The sequence below is a fragment of the Lissotriton helveticus genome, chromosome 10 (assembly GCF_964261635.1).
Source record: "Lissotriton helveticus chromosome 10, aLisHel1.1, whole genome shotgun sequence".
In the NCBI taxonomy this organism is placed as follows: Eukaryota; Metazoa; Chordata; class Amphibia; order Caudata; family Salamandridae; genus Lissotriton; species Lissotriton helveticus.
In genome coordinates this window covers 1,003,805,055-1,003,822,350 of record NC_136071.1, presented here as the reverse complement: position 1 = coordinate 1,003,822,350, position 17,296 = coordinate 1,003,805,055, and the positions used below count along the sequence as shown (strand labels likewise).

General features: G+C 43.8%; 1 protein-coding gene across 2 annotated transcripts in view; it reads left to right on the top strand.

The window, feature by feature from the left end:
- The window catches only part of HDAC9 (histone deacetylase 9), a 2,824,806-nt gene that overhangs the window by 213,735 nt on the left and 2,593,775 nt on the right, over window positions 1-17,296 (top strand). For both annotated transcript variants that reach the window (XM_078663676.1, XM_078663675.1), the window contains exons 3-4: window positions 1,642-1,792; window positions 8,329-8,455. In XM_078663676.1, coding sequence (XP_078519802.1) covers window positions 1,642-1,792; window positions 8,329-8,455 — 278 coding nt within the window. The remainder of the gene's footprint in view (window positions 1-1,641; window positions 1,793-8,328; window positions 8,456-17,296) is intronic.

Sequence of the window (17,296 nt, the reverse complement as noted above, 5' to 3'; positions counted from 1 at the left end):
ATTTGGCAATGATTGGTTGCAATGCCGTATAGCACCATGGCTGCTGTGCAGGCTTGGCTAAAAATAATAATATAATAGACTGTGGGGCTTTTTACGATGTCAGTCGGAGCTGCCAACGACCGACAACGTCATGGAATCAGGACTGACCATCCTCCGGTCTGTGGTCCTGACCGCATGATTACAATGAGACTGCACACTGTGTGGTTGCATACTCTCATTTCTCTATGGGAGCTTGTGTTACAGCCATAAACTGGCCGTAACACAAACTCCCATAGATAAATGGGAGATTGTGTTCATCACCTCAAGGTGCCTGCCACTAGGTGCAGGGATCAACAAGGAGGCACAATAGGTGCCTCCTTGGCCCCCAACTTGAGTCCGCAAACAAAAGGGGGCCCCCTAACACGCTTTCCGACAGGTTTTCCATGTTGGATAGCCCACCTGGAAAGCCTGTCAGAAACCGGGCATGGTAATCCGGACGACGTATGGATCACGGGCCGGCTTCTGACTTGCCGACTTCAGCCCTCAGAATCCAGCCGGAATGACTAGCCGGTTTCAATTCCAACCGGCTGTATTGTTATCAGCCAGTCGGAATTGAAACCGACGACTTTGGTCAGAAAACCTCCGACATAAGGTCGGAGGCTTTCCAATCAAGATCGTAATCGGCTCCTATGATGCATCCAGCACTAATGCACTATTTAAAAAATAAAATACAAAAAAAAGCACATTAGCCCTGGCTGCATCAAAGTGCTTTTTAAAATTAGTTTTAGCCAGACTGCAAAGCATCCACGCTGCAGTAGAGCATGCCTACAAAATATTACCAAACCCTATAGCTCTTATAGATTAAACCTACTCTGGTGTTGCCAATGCTTATTTTTTCGTTTTAATTCCCTCCCAAAATGATGTATTACCATTGTCTTTGCCCCTTTTGTTTCCTCATACCTTGAGGGTGGTATCTTTTCAATAGCTTTTCCTCTCTGTCCATGCCACAATACCGGTGGTAAGGCCACTTTGGGATCTGCCAATGATGAAGGCGATTGGCTTTTCTGTGTTACACCTTTGTTTTTGAGGCCATTACATTTGCACTTTGTGGCAAGCTCCATTCCAGAACCGGATTTTGTGATGCCAATTCAGATGTGCGCTACTTCATGTACCAACTTACCTCACAACATACCCAATTTCCAAGTTACCCACAGCCTATATTTACTAATGGATACTATATTCGGCCAATGTTCACTTTTTCAATTACTTCGTTCAGCCAAATGCTTAATAATTAGACCTAGGGAATACCTTTTCTATCAGTATTACACCATTAGACCACGTGCTCCTTCTTGATTAGTGGATAGTGCCAAAACTGAGAGTGATTGGTTGCCGAATCTCTTGCAGTATATCCTGTTTACTTTCTTATACGTGCAATATGATTGGTTGTCATTTCTTCTGTAAAGAGAGAAAGTAATATCATTCGTCAGATTCACACCGTTCAGCAAGAAAACCGGGAACTTCATTGTTGTTTAGTCTGGTACATCTGGGAGTGGGTAACGAACGTGGCAAAAAAGTATGTTATGCTTTTACTTTTCTGTAGAGTGGGATTTGTAAGCGTGTGTAGCCTCAGTCGGACAACTAATGTCTTCCCCTCGCTCTAAGTTACAACAGGAACTCCTCGCCATCAAGCAGCAGCAGGAGCTCTTGGAGAAGGAGCAAAAGCTGGAGCAGCAGAGACAGGAACAGGAACAGGAAAGGCACCGGCGGGAACAACAGCTTCCTCTCCACAGAAGCAAAGATCGCGGCAAAGAACGTAAGAGACATTCAGTTACAATGACATCTTTCTGACACCTCTATGACCGGTTGCACCCAACTTTATGCAGCAAGTAGATTCAAGTAGAAAGTATGAAAAGCAACAATAGCTACTAGTAACCAAGCCTTCGGAAAGGTTGTGTGATGGAAAAATGCATGCCTCAACAATGCATACCATAACCACAAGGTCAAAACCCGACCGCGTCTTTACCAGACATGCCTTTACCACGTATGCTTTTTACATGCAATTTTGTGGTATAGACATGTTTGGTAAATGAGCATGTGTGGTAAAGATTACACTCCTGCCCCTCTGCCCTAAACCCTAAAAACACCCTAAACCTAAAATCCCAACCTCCCCCAACCCCAGCCCAACTGCCCCTCGACCTGAAAACTGCCCCTCTCCTATCCCCTACCCTGAGCCCTACAACTCAGCCCCCTTACAACTACTCTGACAGCAGCCCCCTCCCTGAGACCTAAAGCAAGCCCCTAGCCTTAAAACCTAACTCCACCTACCCCCACCCCAGCCCAACTGCCCCTTCAGCCTTAAAACTGCCCCTTTCCGGTCCCTTGCCCTGAGCCCTAAAACTCCTGACCCCCCCTACCCATTAAAATTACCACGAATCCCCCATAGCCCAAAACTACCCCAACCCAAATAATCTACACCTCCTCCATCCCCTGCCCTGAGCCCTAAAACTCCCAACCCCTGTCGTCCCTGTAAACTACCCTGACCCCCTCCCAGCCCTGATAACTACTGCACAACCCCTACAAATTACCCCCTCAAAACCCAACTTACCTCTCCACCTCGTCCCAATCCTTCCTGTTCCTGCTTCCTGTTCTACTGCTCGGCAGCAGCAGCAGCTAAAACGTGCATATGCCTTAACCACGCATATGCGCAGTTAAGGCATATTCGTGGTTTAGACGTGAGTGCTACCCCCTGCGTGTTTCAACCCTGCTTAGTTCACGCTGCGTGGTTAACCCCTTTGGTGCTCATGACGAGGTCAGCTCGTCATGAGCTACGGCACTCCGGTGCTCATGACGAGCTGAGCTCGTCATGACCGCGCCCGTTCCGTGGAACGCTCGCACGCTGGGCTGATTCCCCTGCTGTGCTGAACGTTCCATGGGAACGGGTGTGGCCATGAAGAGCTCAGCTCGTCAGGAGCGCCGTAGCTCATGACGAGCTGACCTTGTCATGAGCACCGGGGCGCTGTACGCGCCCCCGCCCCCCAGCACAGCGGGGGAAACAGCCCCGCACGGAAGGTGTTAAGGCTGCTTCCCCTTTGTAAAGCATTACTAATCAGTTTTCAATTATAACTCTTTTCTGCTTGACCTTCTTGCCTGAAAGGTTATGATTCTCCAATTTTTCTTTTATAATTAAGGCATATGTCAAAGTGGATTTTCCAAAATATTTCATGGGGAGGTGGATCCGTGCCAGGTTTTTTGGAATAGACACAGACATAGATGATGTATCTACAAATCATGCATATCGATCTTCTTCATATAGTAAGAGGTTGTCCTGAAGATTGTGCATTAATATGACCCTTCTCAACCTTTGCTGGGCACCCCTGTTTTAAAACATATCCACTTTGTAAAAAGCACTAGGCATCTGTGGGTAGTAGTGTGACGTAAAATGATGGGACTCCCTGTAGAACTTGAAGAGGGACCCATGTGTCGTCCATATTTCACAGCTATTCCTTGGCCTTGTGAGGAATGGGGCCCTTCTGAAAGGTTTGGGGGCCCCTATATGGTTGGGCCTCGCATGTGTTGCAGGACTGCAGGGGCCTTTGTTACGCCCCTCTCTGTGGGTATAAACAGTAAGTATTTGCAAGACATAGACCATGTGCATGGAAATAGCCTACCCTCATATGTGAAGCACGGGCATTGTCTAGGTTTTCATGACTGTGCACCTGCTTGCTGTGGCTGTATTCATACATATGTGCGTAGGAGTAAAGCGCCTGTGCTGCGTGCTATGTTTGTAGGCACCATCACGGTGGAAGATAGAGCACAGAGTTCCAAAGGGAGGCCAGTAGGTGGTCTACAATCCTCTTAAAAAGTGATTGATGCAGGATAATCAGGCAGAACTCCCCTGTACATGGCCCGGCTGTGTAGTCAGTATCTACATATATGCCATACCCCCCCCACCCCCCACCCCCCCGGAAAAGCTTTGGGATGGGTCTAGAGTTGAGATGGGGCAATACATGACTGGGACCAGTGAGCCGGTTGGAAAATGCAAAATATTTGCCACCCCAGAGCTGGGTCGGAGTGTCTTCTCAAGCACCAAGGTCCAATCCACCCCTCCAGGTCTTGCCTACTTCAAAGTCCTTCCATGGCTTCTTGGATAGCTTGCCCGAAAGCCCCACCCTCTACAAGACTCCTCCTTCTCACTCTCATAGTTAAACAATGATCAAAGTTGGCCAGCCTGCATTTTGCGAATAGCTCTTCGAATATTCTATTGGAGGCATTTCGGAACATGGGGGTAACTATAATAAATATTCATACAATACAGCACAGCAGCCAAAGTTTCTGCACTTTGTTGCATGAGCGAGAGCGAGCACGACAGCCGCGGCACTTGGAGGGAGTTACGGTGGGGCAAATAGGCGGAGAGGGGGAGGGGCAGGGTGGAGGGTGCTAAAAACCGGCATATGGATAACTGCAGGTAAGTAAACAATTTAATTAATAAAACGAATTTCGTAGCAGGCCTTGCATCGCAAAATGCAATGCAGTGCGCGCTACGAAATTCGTTTTATTAATTCAATTGTTTACTTACCTGCAATTATCCATATGCCGGTTTTAGCACCCTCCACCCTGCCCCTCCCCCTCTCCGCATTCTTGCCCCACCGTAACTCCCTCCACGAGCCGTGGCTGGAGCAGGACAGTTCTATACCGGTACGATATGGCTATGTCTTGCTCTCTAACTAGCACTGGTGCACAATCAGGCTGCCTAGCACCACTCACACTCACCGTTGCATCAAAGTGCAAAGGTGTCTGCATGATGTGTTACTTTGGTTTTGTTCCGAAAGGGTACACTTCCAGTAGAAAACATGTAAACTTTTCCCACTCTGGATATGTGCTGTATAGGGCAGCACAGATGCCAAGTTGGAAAAGTTTGTCGAAATAGAAACATTTCTCCTCTTTAATGCATGTCTTGAAAAGACAGCAAAACCCTGTATGCTATTGTTAGTAGATCTTTGCGTTAAAATCCATAGATGCGTGTATTGAACACTCTTGTACCACACACGAAGCGCCCCCTAGGTACAAAGTAATGAAAAGCAGTGCTGCTTTGCATTACTTCTAGGCAACTTTCCAGTGCAAACAAGTTTTCATTTGAAAGTAAATTCCAAATAAACATTTTGTGCCAATGTGCGTCACGTTTGTGATGCAAACCCGGCTAAATGCTAGTAAATCTGCTCCATGCTGTTTAAAGTTTTTAAACAGCCATTAAAGTGCGGTGCTTTTATACATCTTTCATGTTTCCGCTTCCTATTGCCAGAGGTAAAATAAAACATGCAGCCTATTTTGTGTTTTCTTGCATTGACTGACTTTGATGACACTTCCCAAAATATTTGATTAATTGGGGCGCATTGAAAATAAAACATAATAAATTACTAAATTAAGGGTAGGGATAACTCATAGTATGCATTTTAAGTGTATCAAAAAGGAAGACTGTATGTAAAGCCGCGCAAACGAACAACACAGTTTCATTAAATTTGTAAGAACATCTTAAAGATGTACAGTTGGCTTAATTCTAGTTTAGAAAATAAACGGTAACCCTTCTCGAGTAAATACAATGCGAGAGTGGTATCTATAAATCCTTGTGCTAAATTCAGAAACTGCCAACCTCACCATTTTCTACTTCGGCCTAGGATAAATACGCTCAGCCGTGAGCGGATACGTATTTCCATAGGCATCTTTGTGAAGCAGTTTGGTTGATAGAATGGTAAAAGTTGTTATTTTGTAGCAGTTTGTCTGATAATCGTTTCCTCCCCCCACTTATGTTGTGCAGTAAGTAGAGTATGGTGAGGCTTGGTCTCCTTCAATGTTGTTTTATTAACTTTATAACGGTTTTGTGGAAAATGATGCCAGAACCAACACTGGTTTAGTAAGAAAGCCACTAGAGGGCGGCAAATACAAACAATTCTCTCAGCGAAGCCTGCTTTGAAAAGCTCGACTGCGCTTTAATTTGCAATATCACAGAAGTTACTCTAAGCAAAACTCTATTTTGAACATTTTGGCTGCTTCTGTGAATGGAATGAAGCAGAATTTTCTCCAGTCCATATGACAGACAGATTGTTTTACACAAATGCAAACTGGCTGCACGATTAATCTTTTTTTTTTTTAATTAGTTATAGACTTATTTCAGGAATAGAAATCTTAATCCTCTAACGAACCTTAAAGAAATGGAGCAAACTGCATCGCTGTGCTACTTATGTAATAAAAAACGAATAACTGATGTTTCTCACACTGACTCATGGTTGACACATCATAAGAGCACGCAATGTATTTTATAGATGTCTTATACTGAAAGAAGCAACTGTAGCGGGAATGGTACGGAATACTGCATGTTTGCCCACTTGCAAAAATGCCACTTTCTGTATTATGCGAACAGCAAGAATGGTGAAAATGAATTTGCACTGTAATTTTTTAGGTATTGCTCTTGAAATATGTTTGGAAATATAATGTTTATCGTCAGTTCCGTAGTAGCGGGACCACGGACTATTGATTAAAAAAAAAAAAGAAACTACTGGCCAGATTACAGAAACTGTTTACTGGTGCGATACAATAAACAATTAACAATGCAAATTGTATTTACACTACGGGAAAACATGGCCCAAAACGATTTGCGCTATTGTAGCGGAGATTACATAACTAGAAGCTGTAACACCACACCAATATCCACTTGTCACACGTGAAAACTTTTCACCCATCTTTTATTGCATCGAAGGCAAACCTAATAGAAACGCTTCTAATGACACGTAAGGTGGATTTGTAGAGTACAGCCCGTCACCGGTGAGGGTATCCAGGCGCTGATGCACTTAAAATACTTATTTGTAGACAAAAAGTGTTGTCTAGAATCTCAGTTAATCGTTTCAAATGGATTGTAAGTCATGCCACCTTTTTGGAGATTTTACTGATTTTTACAGATGAATACAGACAGAAAAAAAATGTTTCCATTCTATATTTTTAAAAGCAGAAAAATACTGAAAATTGTGCTTCTTGTGAGTGACTCACGATGCTGTCTTTCGTGACTTCCAGACAACAGCTGAGCAGATAGACAGCATGGGAAGATAAAAAACAGGTTGAGGTTTCCCAAAATTCAGGCATATGTTAACATATTTTTGTAGTATAATGCTTATATTTACCTGTGTGTGTAGTGTTTCGCTATATTTGTCTGCTTAATGTGCTAAAAAGCGACAGGCATCAAAGTATGAGAGCAGGTTTATTAGTTAAATAAACTTAGAGATATACCATTTTACGACTCCATTTATTCTCAAAGCACAAAATAAATATGGATAAATGCAAATAAGATGACTAAAAAATAAATATGGATGAATACAGATGAAAATATTACAAAAATGCATACCATAAAACCGGGAGCCGTATTAGAAGCAACACATGCTACATGTAGTTTCGCAATCCTTTCCACCTATGTTGGAGTCCATGTATTTCTGTAATGCAGGCTAAAACAAGGACTACATTACACAAGTAGCAGGAATGGTGTAAGTTGCATTGTCCTCTCTTTCTCCAGCAGTGGAAAGTTTCTGTAATATGTCCCCAGGAGTGCATGAGCTTGAGATCTTCCAAGGAATTTCGCTTCACTATGTAGAACCATAGGAAAATTGTGGTGGGAAGTTTGAACTATGTAGGGTTGCCATGTGAGTTTTGTTTGTCAATATCATGCACTCAAAACTGTGCATGCCACTGGTGCACAGAGCATAATTCATGAAGGCCTCAGAAAGTATTAACTGCGTGGTGGAAATGCTCCAGTCACAAACTGATGTATGGAATGACCGCATTACAAGCCTTATGTCAGTGACATCAAGGCACTGCCACATTAGAAATGTGGCCTTAATATCAATTACCAATGTTTTAACAGGGACAGTGGGTGTGTTTGGCCACTAAAGTCAACAGGACCATGGAGAATGGGCTACAAATGAGGTTTTCACTATCTGCTTTAGAGGGGAGATACCGATAACCCTTATATCATGCACTTAATGGAAATAATCGATCTCAGTGCGCTGCTGTACCAGGTCTAAGACTATATCTGGACTTTAAAGGTAGGGTGGGAGAACAGAAAAGGTAAATTCTTGGTACCCTGTCCCCTTTTTTCATACCTGCCAGCCCAGTCCTAAGCGGGGGTGCCAAAGGCGACCATCTGACTTAGTAGCCTGTCCTTATAGATAGCCTGAGTCTAGGCAGAATTAGTGCTGTCAGCTGATGCTTATTCCAAATGTGTGTATGTTTTGTTTTTATTATTTACATATTGGTGTATGTAATATTTGATGCCAGAAATAGTAATATTGTAATGTCTGTATGTTTCAGGAGCCGTCGCCAGCACAGAAGTAAAACAGAAACTTCAAGAGTTCCTGTTGAGCAAATGGGCGACGAAAGACCCTCCGACCAATGGAAAGAACCATTCCATGAGCCGGCATCCCAAGCTCTGGTACACGTATGTCCAGTGTTAAAAATTATTTCCCCTCTTAAAATCATTCAAGGGTCCAGAATCATTTCATGAGCCGGCACCCCAAGCTCTAGTACACGTATGTCAAATGTTAAACATTCCTCACCCTGTTAGGATCATTCCATGGTCCAGAATTATTCTAGGAGCCAGCATCCAAACCTCTGGCACACATATGTCCAGTGCTAGAAATTCCTTCACCTGTTAGAATCATCCCATGATTTAGAGCCAGCTCCATGACCAGGCACTCCAAACTCTGGTACACATGTGTCCAGTCTATAAAATTCCTTCCCCTGTTAGACCATTTCACAAATCAGCACCTCAAGCTTTGGTACCTATTTGTCCATTGTTCAAAAATCCATCTCCTTACAAGAACCATTCCATGAGCTAGCTCCATTCCATGATCTGGCACCACAAACACTGGTCAAATATGTCCAATGTTAAAACTCCTTCCCCTTTTAGAATTATTCATGAGCCAGCGCCGTTCCAAGAGCTGACACCCCAAACTCTAGTAACTGCATGTCCAAGATGGCACTTCAGGCTTTGGTACATAAATGTCCATTTTTTAAAAGTCTTTCCCCTGCATGAACCATTTCATGAGCCAGCACCAATCTATTGTCTGACACCCCAAGCTCAGGCACATATATGTCCAATGTTAAGAATTAATTTCCCTGTTAGAACAATTCAATGATCTGACACCCCATGAGTGGTGAATTGAAATGAGTTGGTACATGTATAGCCAATATTAAAAAATCCTTCCCCTGTTAGAACAATTTCATGAGCCAGCACCAATCCTTGGTCTAACACCCCAAGCTCTGGTACATATATGTCCAATGTTAGGAATTCCTTTCTTCCACTGTTAGAACAATTCCATGATCTGACACCCCAGGCTTTGGTACATATACGTTTCTCTAGGAGAACCACTCTGTGACCCTGGGCCGTTGAATAAGAAGCGCCCACTGACTCTGGTACATGTATGATCAATATTCTTTTCTTCCCCTATGAGAGCAATTTTATGAGCCAGCAAAATTCCAGAAGATGAAACTCAAAGCTTTAGAACACCTGTGTTATATGTTAGAATTTCCTTCTCCTGTGATAAACAGTTCATAAGAAGAAAACGTAAAACCGGAAACATGTACATACCATGTTAAACTTTCCTTCCCATGTCATAGCCATAAAGTAAGCTAACCGCATTCCATGACTTCCCACCCTAAGCTGTAGACACTAGTCTCATTGCCACAATCATGCTATGGCACCGTCCTATGAGTGAGAACCCCAAGCTCTGGTACATGTATGTTCCACATTAAAATTGTCTCCCTCTATGATGGTCATTTTGTAAGTCAGCCCTACAATCTCCGGCATACATATGTTTATGTTAAAGATTCCTTCTTTGCAATGACAGTCCCAGGAGCCAGCATCATTCCATGAGGTGATTAACTGAAGCTGTGGTGCATGTGGTGTTTACACAGAATATCGGATCCAAAAATATTGTGGGGCAAAATATTGTGTTGAGCATATCGAGGGCAAAAATATTGTGAAGGTAAGTTTCTACAGGTAAGTAAAGTTTTACTATATATAACTCCACATATATGTACCATGAAGATAAATGTATATTCTTCAAGGTATATAGATGTGGAGTTAAGAATAGTAAATTTATACGTACCTATTTGCACTTACCTTCTCGATATTTTGGTCAGTGATACGGGGCATGTATGTCATATGTTACACATTTCTTTTCCTGGCTCCTTTCCATGGCCATGCTGTATGTATGTCTTATGATACAGGTTGCCTCCCATACAATAACCATTCCATCAGCAAGTAGTATTATATGACACCTGTACCTCAAGTTCCAGACCCGTGTCTCTATTGTTAATATATATTTCATGAGCCCTCAGCACAACCTCTTCTGCACATTTGTTCATTGTTAAATATCCCTTTCCCCTAAACAAAACCCTTTCCGGAAGCAACACAACTACATTAACCCACGCTAACAGCTCTTGTAGACATATGTCCAATAATAAATATTGCTTTGCCAAGTATTTTGTGAGCTTGTAACATTCCATGATCCAGCACCGTAGGCTCTGCTGCACATATGTCTTGTGTTACACATTCTTTGTCCATTTATAAACATTCTATAAGAAAGAACTCCATGCCCTGGTACATGTACAGCCAAAGTTATACAATACTTCCCTTGTGATAACCATTAGAGGAGCTAGAGCAATTCCACGAAGAGACACCCTGCGCTCTGGTACATGTATTTCCAATGTTAATATCCCTTTCAATCTGATAACCATTCCAATGCACCTACCCATGAGTGGGCACCTCAATCTCTGGTATATGTATGTTTTATGTTAAGATATCCCTTCCTTTCAAAAATGCATGAGCCAGCATAATGAGTCCAATGTTAAGATTTGTTCCCCCACAATAACCAATCAATGAGCCAGCAGCATTCCATGAGCCACTACCTCAAGCTCCTATACTCCAATATAAATATTCTGTACCATGGGATAACAATTGCATGAGCTGGCCGCATTTTGTGAGCCACTACCTCAAGCTCCAATACTCCAATATAAATATTCTGTACCATGGGATAACAATTGCATGAGCTGGCCGCATTTTGTGAGCCACTACCTCAAGCTCCAATACTCCAATATAAATATTCTGTACCATGGGATAACAATTGCATGAGCTGGCCTCATTCTCTGAGCCAGTACCTCAAGCTCCAGTACTCTAATATTAAATATTCCTTACCATGGGATAACAATTCCATGAGCTGGCCGCATTCTATGAGCCAGGACCTCAAGCTCGCTTACTTCAATATAAATATTCCTTTACATGGAACTGGCAGCATTCCACGAGCTTCCATGAACTGGCAGCATTCCATTAGCTAGTACCCCAAGCTCCCTTACTCCAATATAAATATTATGTACCATGGGATAACTATTCCATGAGCTGGCTGCATTCTATGAGCCAGTACGTCAAGCTCCAATACTCTAATTGAAATATTCCTTGCCATGGGATAACCATTCCATGAGCTGTCAGGATTACATGAGCAAGTACCTCATGCTCCCTTATTTCAATATAACTATTCTGTACCATGGAATAGCTATTCCATGAGCTGGCAGAATTCCATGAGCCAGTACCCACAGCTCCCTTACGCCAATATAAATATTCTGTACCATGGGATAAGTATTCCACCATCTGGCAGCATTCCATGAACCAGTACCTCAAGCCCCCTTACTCCAATACAAGTATTCCTTACCATGAGACAACCATCCCATGAGCAGACAACCCAAGTGCTGCTGCCCGTATGTCCAGTGTTAAGGATTTCTTCATTTGTAATAGCCATTCCATGAGCTGGAACCCTTCTAAAAGCTGCTACCTCAAGCTCTTGAACCAGCGTTACAAATGTTATATTTTCCTTGTGCCGTGCCAATGAATCAAGGAGCCTTTACACATACATCCACTGTAAAAATCCCTCCCCTGCGAAGCTAGATGTTTACAGCAGACACAATGTGAATACCTTAGATCAGGATCTGAAGACTGTGTTGACAAGTCTTGAACAATGGAGCGGAGCATACAGCAATATCATAATAAAAAATAGAAAAAACAGTACACAGCAGTTCATTTTTCAAGCATTTTGGCTTCCTAGAGCTTTGCATGAGGCACATATCTTACTGGACACTCTACATTTTCGACTGAAAATCTCTAATAATTCCCGTTTGAAGGCTGCATTGTTCTGGTGTACCTTTCTCAGATTGTTTTGCCTGCTTAGATTTTCACTCCAATTAATTTCCTTGGAGGGTCCCAATCAGGCAGGGAAACTGGATTGCACAGCATAAACTTTCCGACATTATTTCGAACAATGTTAGCTAGGTCTTAGACTGGTACTTGTGTACAAAAACCACCACTAAGTGTTAGAAAAATATCTGTTGCCACAAGAGTACCACGTGAATTTAGGTGCTTGCCATGTCATGTACCTGGGTCCAAGGAGCGGGAGAGCGAACAACTGAACACATTTTTATTGGCACAGGCAGATCGTGCATATGGTCATGCTATACAGAGAAATAACCAATCAATCAGTATTTGTATAGCATGACTTATCACCCTTGTGGGTCTCCAGGCGCTGAGGTATGGGGAGCTTTAGTCAAAGAGTCAGGTCTTGAGTTCCTTTCTGAAGTTGGCGAGTGAAGGGTAGGTTCGGAGATGCAGTGGGAGTTCATTCTAGGACTTGACGTCTAGGTAGGAGAAGGCTCAACCTCCACTGTGGCTCTGCCAAATGCCGGTGACATAAGCAAGGTCGAGGGAGGCAGATCAGAGTTGTCTGATTGGCTGGTGAAAGGTTAGGCAGTGGTTGATGTAGATGGGTTCGGGGTTCTAAAGGGCCTTGTGGGCAAGGGTCAGCAGCTTGAACTGGCACCTCTTCTGGACAGGGAACCAGTGGATGCTTCTGAGGTGGTGGGGTGATGCTTGTCCGGCTGGGATGGTTGAGCAGGAGTTTGGCTTTAGCATTTTGTATGGTCTGTAGTCGTTTGAGGAGATGGACGGCAGTTCCGGTGCAGAGTGCATTTCCATAGTCCAGTTTGCTGGTGACAAGGGCTTCGGTCACTGTTTTTCTGCTGCTGAGGTGGATCCACCTGAAAATCCTCTGAAGCATGTGAAGGGTGTGGAAGCACGATGAGGCTTTTGCATTGACCTCGTGCTTCATGGAGACATCGCTGTCCAGGACGATGCCAAGGTTGTGGGCGAGGTTGGTGGGGGTCTGTGAAGGCCCGAGTGCAATGGGTCACCATGTGTTGTCCCTTGGAGACGCGTTTCTTCCAAAGTTGAGCACTTTCGTCTTGCCTGTGTTCAGCTTCAGGCAGTTGGATCATCCAGTCCGCAACATTGGTCTAGGTGTATTCGGAAGTTGACTCTGATGGTGGCAGTGTCTTCAGTGAGAGAGAGGATGAGTTGGGTGTCGTCAACGTATGAGATGCTGTTGAATCCATGGATGCATATGATGTTAGCGAGTGGGGTTATGTAGGCATTGAAGGGGGTGGGGCTGAGGGAAGATCCTTGGGGGACTCTGCAGATGATACTCTAGGGTTCGGAGGTGAAGGGTGGTAGGAGGATTCTCTGTGATTGTCCTGTAAGGAAGAAGATGACCCATTTGAGGGCATTTCCTCTGATGCCGATGTGGTAGATTCTGGTAATGAGGGTTTGGTGGGTGACGGTGTTGAAGGCTGCTGAAAGGTCAAGTGGGATCAGGGATGCTGTCTCACCATGGTCCAGGATGGATCTGATGTAGTTGGTTGCAGCTAACAAGGAGTTGTGGTTTGAGCAGAAGCCGGACTGGGTAGTGTCGAGAAGCTTGTTTCCTTCCAAGTATCTGTGAGCTGGCCGTTGATGGCTTTCTCCAGGACCTTGGCTGGGAAAGGGTCAGCAAGATGGGGTGGTAGTTCTTCAGTGGGTTTGGGTCGGTGGAGGGTTTCTTCAGGAAGCGTTTAACCTCTGCTTTTCTTCAGGAGGTGTTTAACTTCTGAGTGTTTCTAGGCCTCCGGGAAGGTGGCGTGGTGATAAATATGTTTAGGGTGTTGGTGAGTGCACTGCTGAATTCCTTCTGTCCCAGGTTGAAGGTGTCCCAGGGGCAGAGTTCAGTTGGTGTTGCGGAGTGAACAGAGGTCATGGTCGCTGTGGTGATAGGCGTGGTGAGTGGTGTCCCATCGGAGGGGTGGATGTGGGAGTTATCGGTGTGCGTCAGGAGGTGGCCAAGTACGACTGGCTGTGGGTCAAAGTTGCTGTAGATGTCTGCTATCTTGTTGTGAGAGTGGTCAGACAGGGAGTCACAGAGAGATTGGGGGGGTCGATTGTGGTCTCAGTGGCTGATGGGCAGGAGAATTCTCTGATGATGCTGAAGAATTCTTTTGTGTCATTGACACTAGCTTCGATGCAGGTGGTTAGGGTGTCCTTCTTGGCTTCTTTGAGGCCGTGGTGGTATTTTCTGAGTGCACATTTGAAGCTGGTGAGGTCTCAGGGGTTCCTACTGGAGCACCAGCGTTGCTGCATTTGCTTACACTCTTGCTTGGAGGTCCAGAATTTTGGGGTGAACCAGCTGGCATGTTTGCTGGTTCCGCTGGTGCTGACTGTTTCCATGGGGGTGATGGTGTTGGTGCAGTTGGAGATCCAGTCTGAGAAGTATTTGATGGCTAGTTCCAGGTTGCGGGTGTCATTGGGTCTGGTGCTGTTGAAGGGCGGCCGTCTATTGGGTCTCGTGATTTTGTTCCATCCTCGGTGGGCAGGAATGGGGGGGGGGTCTAAGAGTCAGGCAGACCCAAAATGGTGACATTTTACATTCCACAAGTTGACAATTGATGTATTAGGGGTTTAGTGGATTTGCGCAGTCCTCTTTTGGCGTGGATCAGTGATCTTTATCATTGTGGGAGTCTAGTTAAGCAAAAAACTGAGACTTTCACTTTTTGACAAAGGGAGCTGCAAGGTGATCAACTAAGCGTTAACAGCCTCACATGTCTGCCATATTGCAGCCTCGTTGTTGAGCCCAAATGATTGTGAGAACAGGTGGCAGCCACGCACAGTCCTCCAGGAGAGATGTTTTGATATATACTTATCAAGGAATTAGTCAGAAGGCGAGCAATAAGGAAAGCCCCCAGCATAATGGTATAAAGTTGCAGGAATCATAAGGATTCATCTAGCTACTTGCTCCTTCCTATTTTTATGAAGAATGTCTTCTCCCGAGAGTCCTGCATAGCTGGCATTTTTAGTTGGCTAAGATTAACTGCTGCTTTAAATTCCAGTTCCACTTTATGCTGGGCCGATTTCTGCACCTGCACACTGCACCGCCAGCTGTGCAGATACAAGGCTTTATAGAGCCGCGAGGGGATCATGTGCACTACCCATAATTCTCGTCATGGGCTCTTCTTTCTGGTCTGTTACTTGATTCTTCTGATGTCTTAAATGATGAGTGTTCATTGTGTGTGTGTGTGTGTGTGTGTGTCTCTTCAAGGATATGCATTTGTATGTCTGTGTGTCATCCTGTTCATGCATGCTTGTGTGTCATTTACGTGCATGTGTTTGCCATCACGTTTGTGATTTGTGTATGCTTGGATGGGACTTTGTGGGTAGGTGTTTGTGTCTGCCTTTTATAAGGCATGTGTGTTTACTTGTCATCTCGTCCATGCATGTGTGTGTCTATGACATCCTACGTATTCATAAATGTAAATGTGTATGCACCAGTCTTCTCTTTCTCGTGCTAATACTTTAAAAGTTTTTTTCACTGGTTAATTCGGCTTTTTTGATCCAATTTTCAAGTGCAGGATTCCCATGTATTAATAGCATTCGTATGGCATAAAGTAAGGCATTAACCATCACTTTTGGGGCAACTGCTAGGCAAAGTGGCAGGAAACTGAAGAGGCAGATGGGACTGCAAGCCCATGAAAGGTTTAGCACAACCCTTTGGGTCAGACTGAGATCCATCAGAGTGTCGCTTATGTGGTGTTCTGTTATTCCCCTAGTTAGGTACTGCATAGCCTCTTCCTGAAATTCTGAGTTTTCTTAATATTGCCCCAATTACCTACTCTGTGTTTTCAATGCAGCAGTAAGTATCAAAAGTTCTATCTTTCTTTAACAGAGTTTTTAACTGATGCATACAACTTGACGAACTCTGTCTTAGCTGATTTTCCTAATTGCATTAATTTTCCCAAAAGTGTCAAGAACCACTTTAATGATTGCATTTTCACAAAAAATGTTAGTTTTCTACTCTATTATTCTCCATTACTTTAAGCAATTTAAGTAGAATTCATAACAGACAAATTAATCTTAGAGCCATAGAGCCAGAAAGGCAGCTTTTAGTGTATCTCAAACAATGAAACATATTGCAATGTCATAGTTACAATTAAAATATTCTGTAGTTTCGTTTTAGATGTAAATTGCCATAAGCCACATCAGAGAGTAATGTCTTATCAAATGCCTACATCCTTGGACAATTCACAATGCCAGAGGCAAAACACTCGAGGTGGAATGGTGCCTCTGGGAAAAAAAAGCTGTATAGGAAATACAGTACATTGGGATCCCAGTATCAAATAAAACTTCTGGATGAAATGCAGGGAGATGCACTTGTAGCTGTAATACGTCAGATCCCAGAGCATCAATTTCAGACCCCCTTCCTCATTTGTGCCTCTTACTTCAGCCTTAAACTCATGTTATGAGAAAATCCCCAAACTAGCACAAATCCATGAAGTTGTCTTTAACAATGCTTTGCATTCAAGTTGGTTCATTGGGCCCTGCTGCATAACCTGTTGAATTAGAAAGCATACTGGTTACATCCTTTCTGAAATAGAAAGGACATAATGCATAGGAGATGCCACTTGGATATAGAATTTGGATCCTATGGGCACGGTGTAAAAAATGCGGGTCCCCCTGGTGTCTTCACGTCATCAGGAGCTGATTTCCAAAGGAGATTGATGCTCCAAAGGCTTACAGTCATCACCTAAAAACTTTTCCTAAATAGTGCCCACAATGTTAAGATGCAAGATGAATGTGTCCTCATGTAATGCAACTGGTGCTATGTAAAGCCCTCTGATACCCGATTCGGGTCATCTTCGCGCTGTATAAAACTCTGTAATATAAAAAAGTAAAAATAAAAAAGATAGTTTGAATGGCATTAATTGTTACTGCTGCAGGCTTTGTGATTCTTATCACCATTTAGACAGTCATAAGGCTACTCCGGTCATTGCCAGATTTCACAAAATGGTGGAGTCGAAGGCAGTGGTGGTTTATTGGCCGATTCATTTCTATGATGCGGCCTGAAGATAACTTGCAATGACTGATCAAAGG